The sequence below is a fragment of the Ursus arctos genome, unplaced genomic scaffold (genome assembly GCF_023065955.2).
Source record: "Ursus arctos isolate Adak ecotype North America unplaced genomic scaffold, UrsArc2.0 scaffold_37, whole genome shotgun sequence".
Taxonomy (NCBI): Eukaryota; Metazoa; Chordata; class Mammalia; order Carnivora; family Ursidae; genus Ursus; species Ursus arctos.
Genome location: NW_026623053.1, coordinates 16981514 through 16995820, shown reverse-complemented (window position 1 = coordinate 16995820; position 14307 = coordinate 16981514). Strand labels below are relative to the sequence as shown.

The 14307-nt window shown below is 54.2% G+C and overlaps 1 protein-coding gene across 3 annotated transcripts; it reads left to right on the top strand.

The window, feature by feature from the left end:
- Positions 1–547: 547 nt before the first annotated feature.
- NKX2-1 (NK2 homeobox 1) lies at positions 548–4983 on the top strand. Of its 3 annotated transcripts, none has more exons than XM_057306402.1 (3): positions 548–854; positions 2044–2429; positions 3382–4983. In XM_057306402.1, the coding sequence occupies exons 2-3, from the start codon at positions 2057–2059 to the stop codon at positions 4125–4127; spliced, it is 1119 nt and encodes a 372-aa protein (XP_057162385.1). In that variant the 5' UTR covers positions 548–854; positions 2044–2056; the 3' UTR covers positions 4128–4983. The 3 variants fall into 3 exon arrangements, with proteins under 3 accessions (XP_057162385.1, XP_026369308.1, XP_057162384.1); XM_026513523.2 differs by lacking the exon at positions 548–854 and adding an exon at positions 1125–1365; XM_057306401.1 differs by lacking the exon at positions 548–854 and adding an exon at positions 1631–1945.
- Positions 4984–14307: the final 9324 nt, after the last annotated feature.

Genomic DNA, 14307 nt, shown 5'->3' with positions numbered 1-14307 from the left:
AATGTGAAAACAAAAAACAAATTCGAGAAGCCTCCTTAACCGGCCCCCGCAGTGTCTTGGAGGCCCCAGTCTGGCCAGGGAGCGCTTCACCCCCCAGCCCCTAGCCCAGAGAGGAGGCTAAAAGAGCCAAAGAAAAACCAAACCAAAACAAACAACAAAACCTTTAGAATCCAAGGGGGGAAGTCGGAGTGGGTCTCGGGATCTGCGCCACGCAGGGCGCGACACTGTAGTCCACTGGACCGGAGGCCGGGGCCTGGCCGGAGCAGCACGGCGGGTGCCTCTGGCCCGGCTGGGGAGCGAAAGCCCACAGCTCCCCCTCTCCAGGCGCCCAAGGACCCTCAAGGCGCGGGGCTCACACTTGAAGCCTGGGAACGCGCAGACAGGAAACCCACTTCCTCCTAAGCAGTTTCTTGCTCGCCGGATGAGAGGCGCCCAATTGAAGCCGAATGATCCTCATCTACTAATATCCAGCGTGGCCACAAAGCGACTGGCCATTTACGCCGCCACTTTAAACAAAGATATTTGGTTATTCCCCGGGAAGCAAGTGCACTTTTGCATGGCTGAGCTCCGGGCGGAGGCGAACCTCAGCCCAGCCTCCCGCCTGCTGGGCTGCTCGCGCCTTGGGATTCGCCCCCTCCCGGCCAGCTGGTCCCGCCGGGGTTCAGGCTCAGTTCCGCCCGGCAACAGGCTGGCGGGTACTCACGACGCTCCCTGCCCGCGTCCTCCCTGAAGCATCAGAGGGGAAAACAGCGTGGCCCTGGGCTCGGGTGCTGGGGCTGTGATGTCCTCGGAAAGTCAGCTCCAGCCCCAGAACCCCACGTGTCCGGGCGATGGGCGAGGGTCGGGGACACCAGGTTTGTTCGAGGTGGGGCAACTTAAGCAATGGCCCTTCGGATTAGTGCCCCCCAGCTTCCCAGCACTGGCGGCCAGTAGTGTGCTTGCCTTGGCCGGGAATGGGGGTGGGGAGACGGAGCCGCGTGTGGGTTGGGGGGGGCGTGATGCTGGGGGCCCTGGACCGCAGAGAAGACCCTGAGGTGGGGGGAGGGGGACGCGGGGATCTGGGACAGCCTCTCGGAGGCAGCCGATCCCTTGCTCAGCGTCCCCTCCGCCCGCTGGGATTCTCTCTCGGGTAGGGGGAAAGGGGGCGGGGAGCAGAGGTGTCCCTCTGACGGCGGCAGAAGAGGCAGACAGACGGACAGACACGCAGACCAACAGTGCGGCCCCAGGGTTCGTCCCCACACTCGCGAGCTCGTTTGGTGGCGACTGGGGCTCGGCGCCGCGAAGCCCGATGTGGTCCGGAGGCAGTGGGAAGGCGCGGGGCTGGGAGGCCTCGGCGGGAGGGAGGAGCAGCCCCAGCAGGCTCAGGTGAAACCCCTGCCCTGTCCCTTGGCCCCCTCCCTCCAAAGACTTGTCCCCGCCCGGGAACCCCGACTGTATGGTTCACTTTGTAACTCCGAAAGTTGGTTGCAAAGCAGCATTCACCTTCCTTCTTCCCCACCATCCCTCCTCCTCGGCTACTCCTCACCCCACCTCTTGCCCTCCCCTCTCTCGGTTCCCTCCTCCTTTCCCTCCCCCGTCTCCCCCCCGCGCGCCGCCCGCACCCCACAAAAAATGGGGTGGGGGTGTCCGGGGGAGGGGGAAAGAAATGCTTTGGGTCGCTTCTCTGCCTCTCTCTCTCTCTCTCCCTCTTTGAGACCTAAAAATCCTGACAAGTGAAACTTAAAGGTGTTTACCTTGTCATCAGCATGTAAGCTAATTATCTCGGGCAAGATGTAGGCTTCTATTGTCTTGTTGCTTTAGCGCTTACGCCCCGCCTCTGGTGGCTGCCTAAAACCTGGCGCCGGGCTAAAACAAACGCGAGGCAGCCCCCGAGCCTCCACTCAAGCCAATTAAGGCGGACTCGGTCCACTCGGTTACGTGTACATCCAACAAGATCGGCGTTAAGGTAACACCAGAATATTTGGCAAAGGGAGAAAAAAAAAAGCAGCGAGGCTTCGCCTTCCCCCTCTCCCTTTTTTTTCCTCCTCTTCCTTCCTCCTCCAGCCGCCGCCGAATCATGTCGATGAGTCCAAAGCACACGACTCCGTTCTCAGTGTCTGACATCTTGAGTCCCCTGGAGGAAAGCTACAAGAAAGTGGGCATGGAGGGCGGCGGCCTCGGGGCTCCGCTGGCGGCTTACAGGCAGGGCCAGGCGGCTCCGCCGGCCGCGGCCATGCAGCAGCACGCCGTGGGGCACCACGGCGCCGTCACCGCCGCCTACCACATGACGGCGGCGGGGGTGCCCCAGCTCTCGCACTCCGCCGTGGGGGGCTACTGCAACGGCAACCTGGGCAACATGAGCGAGCTGCCGCCGTACCAGGACACCATGAGGAACAGCGCCTCGGGCCCCGGATGGTACGGCGCCAACCCAGACCCGCGCTTCCCCGCCAGTAAGTGAGGCCGCCCCACTGCCGGGCCGCGGGCTGAGTACGGGCGGCGCGGGCAGAGCAGCCCAGGAGGCGCAGCGCCTGCCGGCTGCGCCCAGGGCGTCAGGGTGGGCGGCCCGGAAGCCGCGCCAGGGAGTAGGGTGCGGGAGCTGGGGATTCTTCCCCTTGCTGGACTGAGGGGTCCCAGAAGAGACACTTGGTCACGCTGGGGTCTTGCGAGCAGGTGCTAGTATTCGGCGTCTCCTAGATGCGGCCGACTGGCAGCTCCGCTCCGCTGAGGAGACCTCAGAGTGCCCAGGGATCGCCCTCCCGCCCCCAAAAAACTAAGGGAGCTGGGGGCAAGGAGGGAGCAGAGAGTCGCGGCCTGGCCGGGCGGGAGGCTGCCCTACTGCGCCGCGCTCAGGGGACCCGGCCGGCTGGTTCCCCAGTCTAGGCAGGCGGAAGGGCGCGCGGCTTCAGAGGGGGCTCCAAAGGGGCCGAGCAAGTGCCCTCCCTGGGGCTGACAGGAGAGAGCGGCCAAGAGGCAAAGCGTCTGGGACTTTAGCTTTCGAAAGTGAACACCCCACTCTCCCAAACTCCCAAAGTTGGAGTCTACCGTGGGACCCCAGCTCTTGGTCTGGGCCCAGCTCGCCGCCTGTGGCCCGCTAACCCAACGACTCTGGCCAGGGTTGGGCAAGAAAGGAACGGAAGCGGCCTTTCTCCACTTTGCTTTTGGGCTGGAGCCCTGAGACTGAGGGAGGCAACGGGGGGTGAGGTGGGGAGCTTTCCAGTAAATCCCTCGACGGCTCGGCCTGGGGCAGGCGCTGACTATCCTCGGCGCTTAGGCCTGGCAGGGCGCAGGCGGCCTAGGTGAGGAGGGCGCCGTCGGGTGGGCCGGGCCGGCCAAGGGCGCCGAAGGCAGAGGTGGCCTGGCCCGGCCCGGCCCCCGCCGACGCTGTGCGTTTGTCGCTTACAGTCTCCCGCTTCATGGGCCCGGCGAGCGGCATGAACATGAGCGGCATGGGCGGCCTGGGCTCGCTGGGGGACGTGAGCAAGAACATGGCCCCGCTGCCGAGCGCACCACGCCGGAAGCGCCGGGTGCTCTTCTCCCAGGCGCAGGTGTACGAGCTGGAGCGACGCTTCAAGCAGCAGAAGTACCTGTCGGCGCCCGAGCGCGAGCACCTGGCCAGCATGATCCACCTGACACCCACGCAGGTCAAGATTTGGTTCCAGAACCACCGCTACAAGATGAAGCGCCAAGCCAAGGACAAGGCGGCGCAGCAGCAACTGCAGCAGGACAGCGGCGGCGGCGGCGGCGGCGGCGGGGGCGCCGGGTGCCCGCAGCAGCAGCAAGCGCAGCAGCAGTCGCCGCGCCGCGTGGCCGTGCCGGTCCTAGTGAAAGACGGCAAACCCTGCCAGGCAGGCGCCCCGGCGCCGGGTGCCGGCAGCCTTCAAGGCCACGCGCAACAGCAGGCGCAGCAGCAGGCGCAGGCTGCTCAGGCGGCCGCGGCGGCTATCTCGGTGGGCAGCGGTGGCCCCGGCCTGGGGGCACACCCGGGCCACCAGCCGGGCAGCGCGGGCCAGTCTCCGGACCTGGCGCACCACGCCGCCAGCCCCGCGGCGCTTCAGGGCCAGGTCTCCAGCCTGTCCCACCTGAACTCCTCGGGCTCGGACTATGGCACCATGTCCTGCTCCACCTTGCTATATGGTCGGACCTGGTGAGAGGACACCGGGCCGGGCCGGGCCCAGCGCGCTGCCTCATCGCTTTCCCTCCTACCGGCCACACATCACCAACCACCCGCCGCTCCCTGCGCTTCGACTTTTCTTAAGAATCTGTCCCGTTTAGACCAAGGGGAAAACACACAAAAGCCAAACTGCTGGACGTCTTTTTTTTTTTTTTCTAAAATTTGTGGGAATTTTTTAAAAAAAGAAAATAAAAACAACCAAGTGAATCCAATTCTTTAAGGAGTCTTTAAACAGAGAAGGACATAACTAAAAACAGCTTTTGGGTGTCTTTTAGGTGATTGAAATGCGTTTCCCTCGCTCAGGCAGGGTGCAGTTTGGAGAGGGCTCCACAATGACATGGCTCTGGACTCGAAAGACCGCACACTTCACTCTGGGTACACTGCGCCAGCAAGGTGGACTCGCTTGTAAATACCAGGATTTCTTTTGAAGGGGAGATGGGGGCTGGGGAGAGGAAAGACTCTACGACAGGACCCACATGTCATTGACACAAAGGAAATGCCCCCTCCCAGCGCCCGCTGGCTGCCCAGGCTCAGCCCCGGGAAGAGCCCAGGCTAAAATTGTTTTATGTTTGATGTGAACTTGTAGCTGTAAAACGCTGTCAAAAGTTGGACAACACGCCTAGTTTTTAGTAATCTGTACATTTTGTTGTAAAAAAAAAAAAAAAAAGCCCAGTCCCTGCCCCCAGCCCATCATATTTTTTATGGGCATTGACAGATCTGTGTATATTATTTGGCAGTTTGGTATTTGCAGTGTCAGTCTTTTTCTGTTGTAACTTATGTAGATATCTGGCTTAAATATAGTTCCTAAGAAGCTTCTAATAAATTATACAAATTAAAAGGATTCTTTTTCTGATTAAAAGTCTACCTTTTGTTTGGTTTTGATTTGGCTTTAAAAGGCTTTTTTTTTTTTTTTTTTTTTTTTGGTGGTGGTGTTGGGGGTGGCTCGTCATTGGCCTGATGGGATTGGAATTGTTTGGGAGCTAAAGGGATCCTAAACCAGCTAAGAAGCTGGGCCCAGAGTCCTTGTCCCGCAGGGAAATGGAGTTTTGTTCCATCCCCAAATTGAGTAGAACCAAACCTTAAACAGTCCTGGGACTTGGCAGTAGAGAGGGAAAAAAGCTAAACTACTTCAGTCAGGAGGGAAAGGGAGAACAGAAGAGAAAGAGACCAAAGGACTAGTTTTCAAAGCCAGGCTTCTGTTTTTTGAAAACTTCGAAGTGTCTACCGTGGTCTTATACAGCTAAGTCAACGATTAAAACTTTAAAACGTTTTAAATAGCATACATTTTAAATAATTCTGAATGAGGAATCATTTTTACTGAACAGATGGTCCCTGTAGCTTTCAACACCAAAGCTTATTTCTAATCTGCTGCAGAGCTGCGTTGGAATTAGAATTCGGTGGGAGGCTGTTTTCAAAAGTGGGGAAGTCTATCTGGGTCTCATTTCTGCTCTAAAACAGCTATCCCCATGCAGGGTTGGACATGGATCCCTAGCCTCTGAGGGTCCTTCTGGTCTTGGGAAATTTTTTGACTTGGCTACTGGCCTGGGGACCCTGAAGGCAGGACTTTGGAAGCTGGGCTTTCCCTCTTTGTTCCACCGGTTTCCATCTCTGGGCTCCTAAATATCTTTGTAGTAAGGAATCTTTCTCCTGTTCCCAACTTTCTACTTCTTGCTGTTATTCCCACCCGGGCCACCCCAGCAAAATAATAATAATAAAAAAAATCATCTTCGATCTTTCTTTCTACTTTGAATTTCCTGGTCTCTTTGGTGCCCAGATGTGATTGTTGGGGAAATCTCAGGGTTGCCCTGGAGAGGGGACGAGGAAGGTGTGGTTCTGGACAGAGGGAAATCAGTCCCTAGATGGTCTGTTGCCCCTTCTGTGTCACCCTTGATAAACCTACCTAGCAAAAGCGGCAGAGCGGGTCCCTCTTAGCCTGGAAGTGTTTGTGGGGGATAGATTCATACTTGGCTTGTACTCACTTCATGCCTAGAATTTCATCTTTCTTTTTCCTTTCTTGCCTCTCTTCATCTTTTCTTCCTTACTTTTCCTCTTATTCTGTCTCCATCTCTCTTTTCACCCAACTGCCGCCTTACCCCAACCCTAGGAACTTGTGAGAGAAATTGTCTAGGCCAAGGCCTTGCTCCAGACCGGCAGTCCCTCTTTGTTGACTTCCTGGGGGCTCCCCTCCCCTGATACCTTACGAGTAGGGGCCAGGAAGGGGTTCATCTCCTGGGTCTGGCTGCTGAGATATGATTTCCAATATTCAGAAGAGACTCAGAGAATTCGAGGATGGTTGCTTGGGTCTACAGAGTGTGCTGGTTGGGGAAAATCTCAGGAGGCCTCACATTTTGGAAAACAAGCAAAAATCAGTAAAGTTTGAACACTTGTGTTGAAATGAGCAGCTGTGGTCCCGGGACAGGTTGTGTATGTGGTCAAATCACAGCTGGGGGGGCGGCTTGGCGGGGGAGATGCTTGCTCTAAGATTCTAATTCCGTGGGGATGGGAGGTTAACGTGCCCCAGGCCCAGCACAAGTCTGGTCTGGGGCGGCGCCCCGGTGCCCAACAACGGCAAGGGCAGCTGCCCCCTCCCCCCATCCTAGCCCAGAGAGGGCACCTGAGAGTCACAAATTTAGTAGGTTGTGGTTCCCTTGGCCTTAACGCCCTTGCGCTGGATGGAGTTTTATGAAATACATTCTTCTCCCTGCCACCTCGAGCCGGCTTAGTTTGAAGTCTGTTTACTTGTTGGGGATGGGGGAGGAGGGAGGAAAGTGAGTTCAGCGGGGTCTGCTGATGGGACCCAGAGGAACAGAGACTTGGCCGCTTCTCTCCATCCTTCACCCGGGGTCCACCAGCTCCAGCTCCTGGCCGGGAGATTGTAGTAGCTTCAGGAAGTGGCCCTGGAACGCAAGGTGAAGCTTTTTAATAAGGAAATATGTGCGCGCTGGGTGCAGCAAAAGACCTCAGCCTGGGCACATTCCCCACCCCACATCTCGGTGCCCCCCTGCGAAGCCGATTGGCCTTTTCGCTTGGAGTGGACCTTCCCTAGGTCTCCAGCATCTCTGGCCCAGGTTCCGGCCTGGAGAAATCGGCCTTCTGGGGATGTCCCTGGCGCTAAAGTGCTGGAAGAGCCAGAAGCTTCCCCACGTAGGGGGGCGGGCAGCGCAGTTCGCTCCAAGATCCCAGAGAAGCTGAGCGCCCCCGCCTAAGTACCCCACCCATCCCCAAGCCCCGACGGCTGCGGAGAGTGGGGGAGATTTTGCAGACAGCATCCCCCCTTCCTCCTCTCCCCCACCCCCACCCTGCCAAGTAAACACGGGGACTTTCTCGAGAGCCCTGGAGAGCGGCTCTAGTGGCTTCGGGGCCTGAAACCCCAGGCTTGGCTTGTTTGATGTTTAGCATCCCAAAGCGGCACACCACCCCCGCCCCAGCCTGGGAACCCGGAGCTGTGGGTCGGAGAGGGAGGAAAGCCGCCCTCTCAGTCGGCCAGGCCGGGGACAGGGCTGGGTTCGGGGCAGGCGAGAAGAGCGGGACAGAGATGCGCTGAGCAGGGGAGAAGGGAGTCCAGGCTGCCGCCGCCCCCAACAGAGACACTTGTGGGTACAGCTGGAGTCCTCAAGGCCGGGAGGTGGGTGGGGGCAGGGAATGCCTCAGCAGCCGGGGCAGCGGCTCTGGGATAGGGGCTGGCCCTGAGGGAGGTAGCTTGGGGCCCGCGAGTGAAATCAGACCCAGGCCGGAGCCGATGGTGCGAGAAACGCTCGGGGCACTTAGTCCTGGAGGCGGACGAGGCCCCGCGCTCCAGTGCTTGGGCCTCGCAGGAGGCAGGTGTTCTTCCCACGGCTTAGGACTTGGCCTTTCACAAGGGAAGACTTGCTGGGGAGCCTGCCAGGGAGCTTTTAAATCCTCCCGGGGGCAGGGTTAGGCCTGGGCTGGCATCGAGGCCTCCGATTTGGGGAGCCGGGGGAGGAATTCCCGGACTTGGAGGCCGCACACTCTGCGAGCGCGCTCGGCGGCGTAAGCACGCGCGTCGGTGAGGGGCTATCTCCAGGCGCGGTGCCCAAAAGGTAGCGCGAGACTCTTCTCAGGCGACTCGAGATGAGAGGAAATGAGAGCGGGGTTTTCTGACTTCCAGCTCATTAGGGACCAGGTAAGGTCAATGCTTTCTCTATTATGTCTTTATCTTAAAAGCGGGTCAATTTAAGATAAGGGAAAAAAATCCAGGATCTGTGTGAACCGTGCTGATAAAGACTGACCCCTTTCCAGAACTAAAAGCAAGCCAGGCAGACATTCATTTTCTATAAACAAGAGAGTTGTGAGAAGCTGCCTTGAATTCTGATCGAATGTCTCCAGTCTCTCTAGACATGGCTCACCCCCTCCCCCAATTATTAGAGCAGGGAGCCGAGTGAGCGGGGATATTATTTGTGGAGAACTAGAAAGCCTGTTGGGAAATGGGAATCTGAGATGATATGGCTCTTAGGCATGGTTTGCTGGCTTGTTTGCTGTGAATGCATCTTTCTTTTAGAATGGAAGGAAAGTGACAGACAGGAGTATTGGGAGGAATGACACCGAATGTTTTCCTTGCTCAGCCAGGTTCCTCTTAAGAGATGCTGGACACCACCTTCCTCTGGCCCTCCCTGACTTCCTGGCTGGTGTGTTTGTGGTTGTGCAATTGTGTTCTTCTTGGCTCCAGGCCACCCTCTGCGGGGCCCGATTTGGGCTCCTGCCTCAACTTGGAGCACAGAACATTTTCTTGTGCTTCCTTGGGCAGTTGCTTCTGGAAGGAGAGCCCTATGCCCAATCACCCTCTGTGCCTGGAGCATTGGGCATAGGTAAGAGCAGTGGAAAGAATGTGTGTTACTGAAAGGGAGGCCCGGGGTCCGCATGCTCCCTCTTCCCGTGTAGTTGTGTTTCTCAACCTGACGATTCTCAAAGGAGCAGAGCAGGAGCAGTTTCAGCAACTTGACAGCACAGTTTCTGCCTCATCCGAAGCCACAGCTGAAGTGGCGGGCTGTGTTTCTCTCTGAGAGTGACCTAATGCCCTACTTGGAGGGCATCTAGGCACAGCCCCGGGCTTCTCATTTGATGTTTCCCACTTTGTCTCTGCTTCCTAAATATTTATTGTCTTTGTTATTATGAGTTGTAATGAACTTTGGAAAGGATGGGATTTAAATCCATTTCCCCGTTTTATTTCTTTTTTAGTTATTTGCAGAACACAACAATATAAGTGGATTATTGTTATTGTTCTGCTTGAAATGGAAATAAACATGTTTTTTAATTGAAGGCAATAGGTCTTGTGAAAGAGGATTTTCCCCTTCACTACAATATTCACATCTGATTCTGCCCACTCCATTTGTAGGTGTAAGTGGATGCATACAGACCCCTGTCTCTGTATGTATTATAGCAGTATACACATACGTATCTATCTCATATATCTATTTTATATGATATTCAAAAAGAAAAAATTTAATGTAGGATTCTCTTTGTAGAGGATCTTACTGAACCTGTTAGATGCAAGAAAGTTGAATGCATTCATTACCTCAATTAAGATGCCACATGAAACTGAGTGTCCCTTAAAAAATCAAGTAAAGAAAAACTTTCTTTAATTTTGTCTACTTAAAATTGGAATATCAATTTATTTTCCTGTAAAATTCTGGAGAACTAATTGTGTTTGGGGGAATATTAAAATTTCTTCTTAAAGAAAATGAGCCTGCTGTCTGAGACACACAGCTGTAGCTGAGACTTCTTGAAACAATCTATAACAAAAATTGTCACTTGCCACACTTATATTTCCACTAACAGATACCGTTAGTATGAACACTATGGGCCAGCTAACAAAATCAAAGGGAAATGTTTCTACCCCTCATTTGTAGCAAACGTCCCTCCTATTCTGGTCTTCACAGAGTGTTGGAAATAAGAGGGCAGGTTTGAGTGTAGTCCGGCAACAAGAAAAAAGACAAACTTTCCCCCTCTCTCTCCCTTTCCCACATTTCTAGGAATCCTGTCTGATTGCTAGATGAAATTGTCAATAACACCAGGGTGTTGGTAGAGGGCTAAAGGTTGCATTTCTCGGGTTTTCGGTGGTTGTTGATAATGTCATTTCTACAAAATCAGAGATATTAGGCAATGAAAAGTGTCCTCGGATACCCTTCCCCGGTCACTATCAAATGGAGCCATTCTGTGGAAAATCACCCAGAATGGTAGGGCCTCCACCTTGCCTAGCATTCTCCCTCTCAATACTGCTGCTAGAAAGTGTCCAAAGCCCTAGGAAAACAAGGGTTTATTTGGTCCGCGCTACCGATTTACCTGATCTCCCCGGCACACACAGTTGAGTGCGCGCGCGCAGATGTAAACCTGGGAATTACCGTAATGACACGAAGAGGACTGAGAGCTGGTTCCTCTGGCTGGCTGCTCCCTCGGTTCTAACCTAGGAGAACAGGTCAATGGTTTAACAAATCTGGCTATGCCGGTGTATACAGCAAACCCGGCATGGTTAGGGTCCCTGCAGGCGCCCCCAGAGCACTGGGTTTCTAAACAGACTTGGAGCGACAGGCTTTTTCAGAGGGAGACTCTGAAGCCAAAGAGGATTAAACCTCTCTCCCCGCCTGGCCACTCGACGGTGCCTTGAGGTCTGCAAGGCGCCGTTTTCTGGGTGGGGTCTAAGGGGGGGGGAGGGTGCCGAGTTAGGCAGTGACGGCTTCTTCCTCCCCTTCTGAGTGTGCTTCAGAAAGAATTGCAACCCTTTCACCAAAGGCGTGCACAGAGCATACATCCCCGCCCCTAGCCAGGGCAGACAGAAGTTGTAGCTAGTTCGTTACCACTCACCAGCCTGCACTATGAAATGAAGTGTGCGTTCGTGTTTCCTGGCTGGACCGCTGAGGCTGAGGCCTGAGTGTAGTAAACTTTGGAAATTCTATCATATCTACAACGCACATAGCCGGGAAAGCTTGGAAAGCTATATGCACTTCACGTTGGCGTCATGCGGACATCAAATGCGAGAATCTTTGGAAATATTCCACAAAAAGCCAACCCATCCCAGCCCTAATCTAGCACTGGCTGAGGGTAAAGAGAACATCTTTGAGATCTATGGTAGCGCACAAGGAGCTCCATGCATCTCCAACAGTTGAAATCGCCCTTTCTGTCATGAACTGTTTTCTACAAACGATAATGCCACGCCAACCCAAAATTAGTTGTTGAAAATTCTCCACATGGCTAAATACTTAGATTCTGTTGGTTGGTGTCTGTGGAAGCTGGAGGGTTGTGTGTATGTGGTTCTGCACAACAGAGAAGAGAGGAAAGGAGAGGGGACTGGAAACGAGGGGAAGGGAGAGGAGAGGAACTGCTGCCTGGTGAAAGTGCTGGAGTTCTGTTGGTGTTTGTGACAGCTGAGTCATGCCGCTTAGAGCTGGTCTTTGGGTCCAAGTATTGGGCGGACGGATAAGTATGTGGCGTATGTGATTTTCCGCGTTGGACGCTAGTGGAGAGGGCAGGGGAACCGGCTGAAAGGCAGAGCGTGTACTGCCTCTGCGTTGGGCCGGTAGCACAATGGGAACGTAATTATCTAGCTGAAACAAGCTCAAATGGCAAAAAGTTGCAAAATAGATCGACCTCCCTGAGAAGAGAGGGAGCTGGTTACAGAGGTCTGCAGCCATCATCCTTTTTTCAATACATTTTAAACAAGAGGATCTAGGGAGTGATTCCGATTCAATACACATAATCAGTTTGCAAGTCTTATTTCCATTTGAAAACAGGGCCATTTGCAATCATAAGAGCCGGACACGCTGAAAGATACAGAGCGCTTTCCGAGCAGATGATGGGTGACAGAATCTACAGGCAAGCACTAAATATTTTCTTCTAGCCTCAGGCCGCATGCATCAATCTTTAGTCCCGGTGTATTTGAAATCGAATATTCTCTGGTGTATATATAGCTTAATTGCTTAGAAAATTGAGACTCCATGGTTGGAGAGGGGAGAGGAACAGCAAGAAAGGTGAGAGAGAAACCGTGTTTGTGCTTCTCCTTGGTGCTGGTTAATAGTCATTAGTGAAGAGTACATGGGTAAAAGATTTGATATAGAATTTAAACTTGTTTTTAAAGAAAGGGCCTCCAGAAGAGGTTGCTCGGGGCTAAAATTTCGCGGGTTGGAGTCGCGAAACCCTGCCAGGGTGTTTCGGGGCCCGCAGGGTGTCTGCGGGGCCCGGGGGCAGAGTTGAGACCAAAGCCCTAGGGGCGGCTCCGCGGCCTCCCAGTTGCACCACCAAAGACCCAAGGGCCCCTAGAGGCCCCGCGGTTTCAAATTTGCTGTCAGGGGACTCAGCTAGAAGTGTGGGCACTTAAAATCTCGAGCTATTTTATGGTCTCTCGACGTAGAAAGTTTCAGTTCTAGAACCAAGAGAAGCCGATGTACGCGACCTCCCCCTTTCGCCCGCGGCCTCTGCACTCCCCACCCCCTTCGACCTCCCCCCTCTCCCGCCTCCGTTCAAGGCCTTCACCCCGCCCACGCGCGGTCTTCCATCCCTCGCGCAGCCCACGGCCACCCTCTGTCCTCCCACCCAGCCTCGCAACAACTCCCCCGCATTCCCACTCTCCACCTCCCCCCACCCGAGGCTAGCAGGTGACTCTCCAGCCGGGTGTCAGTTTCTGCCCGAACAACCTCGGCTCTGAGCTGTCTACCGACCGTTCCCAGCCCCTTCTGGAAACCACACCAAGTCTGGTGTGCAGATGAGTCGAAATTTCCTGTTAAGTTTGACCCCAGAATATACAGATAATTAGTTCACTGGGTCAGGATGATGATCCAAACCCTAATCTGAAGGGATTTTTTTTTAAACGATCTGAAAACACGATCTTTCTTAAGACAAATAAACAAAATCAAACAAAGCCAGCTAACTGCTGCTGTTTCTTTGATGAGTTTTCCTATGGAAAAGAGACATTCCGCCCAGATACGAACATCTAACGAACTTTCTGGTAGGAAGAAACTCAGTCTAATAAGAGTATGTGCTTAATGCTGATTCCATTTTTATTTCAAAAGGGGATAATTTATTAACCTCCTCAAGTTAGTGCCTCTTAGGCAGGCGTGTTTTTAAACGTCCTTGCAAAGCATTTTCACCTCTGGGAAGATCTAAGGAGAACCAATAGATGGGCGGCTGGGGGGAGGATTCTGCACAGCTCATGCCGACTTGCTCAGTTTTCTGCAAGACTTCCTAAAAGCCCCAGTGTTCTCTTTAACAGATGTCAAGTTACAGAGACCACAAAGATCTAAAGACATCCTTCACGCACACGCACACACACACACCCCAGCTGTAAACTCACTGGATTTTTTTTTCCTCTCTAGAATTCATTCTGTGTGGTTAAGCAAGAGTGAGTGGTCCTGAGGCATTAATCCATCCCGAGTGGAGGTGGGAAGGTCAGGCAGGCCGCCGACAACAGGGAGTCTTCAGGCTCCCTATTTCTGCAAACCGAGAGGACAGAACTCCTGCAACTGACAGGAGGTGAGGGTGAGGCTGGGACCAGTAAGACCCAGTTCGCTAGGGCGAAGGTGAGCTAGCTCACCCAAGCAAGGACAGAGCCCAGCCTGGTCTTGGCTGGGTAGACAGAGGGGGTGCACAGGAATGTGTTCCAGAACAGCAGAGAGCCAGAACAGGTTCCCAGAGCAGGAAGTTCCAGCCACCTGACAGCACCAGAGAGACATGGTGACCATGTGCCCATATCTAGGAGTGGTGGCTGATGTGTAGTGATTCCTTCCCACCCTCCAGGACCTCGCTGGGGACCAAGGACACACAGGCTAGGGACTGCTGGCCCACCCTCGGGAGCAATCCCAATGGGGGAGAAGAAACTTAGCCAGCCTTCCTCAGGGAACCCCCACCCTGTCTCCCAAAGCAGATGTGGGACACCTCGATTGGGACCTGAAGATCACCTGCAGGAGCACGTGTTCTTGTATTTATAGTCCGGTGTGACTCTATCACGTACTTTTTATTCGTTACTTCATCCTACTTGGTTTTTATTTCTCCATTGCAATGCCTATGCTTTACTGGCTTGCTTGTCCAATTTCAGCCTCACAGCTGCAGTCACACTTTGCAGGCAATTCGGTGTCATTTTCCTAATGTCGGTACTAAAAGAAAAAACAGACGAAGTGGATGTGCTAAGCCATATAGAGTGAAAGCCAGTA

Bases quoted from the DNA above. Each gene is read 5' to 3' on its own strand.
- NKX2-1 (XM_026513523.2), top strand. From the start codon at position 1,289: ATGTGGTCCGGAGGCAGTGGGAAGGCGCGGGGCTGGGAGGCCTCGGCG. The intron at 1,366-2,043 runs GTGAAACCCCTG...TTCCTCCTCCAG, and splicing joins AGCAGCCCCAGCAGGCTCAG to CCGCCGCCGAATCATGTCGA. The intron at 2,430-3,381 runs GTAAGTGAGGCC...TGTCGCTTACAG, and splicing joins AGACCCGCGCTTCCCCGCCA to TCTCCCGCTTCATGGGCCCG.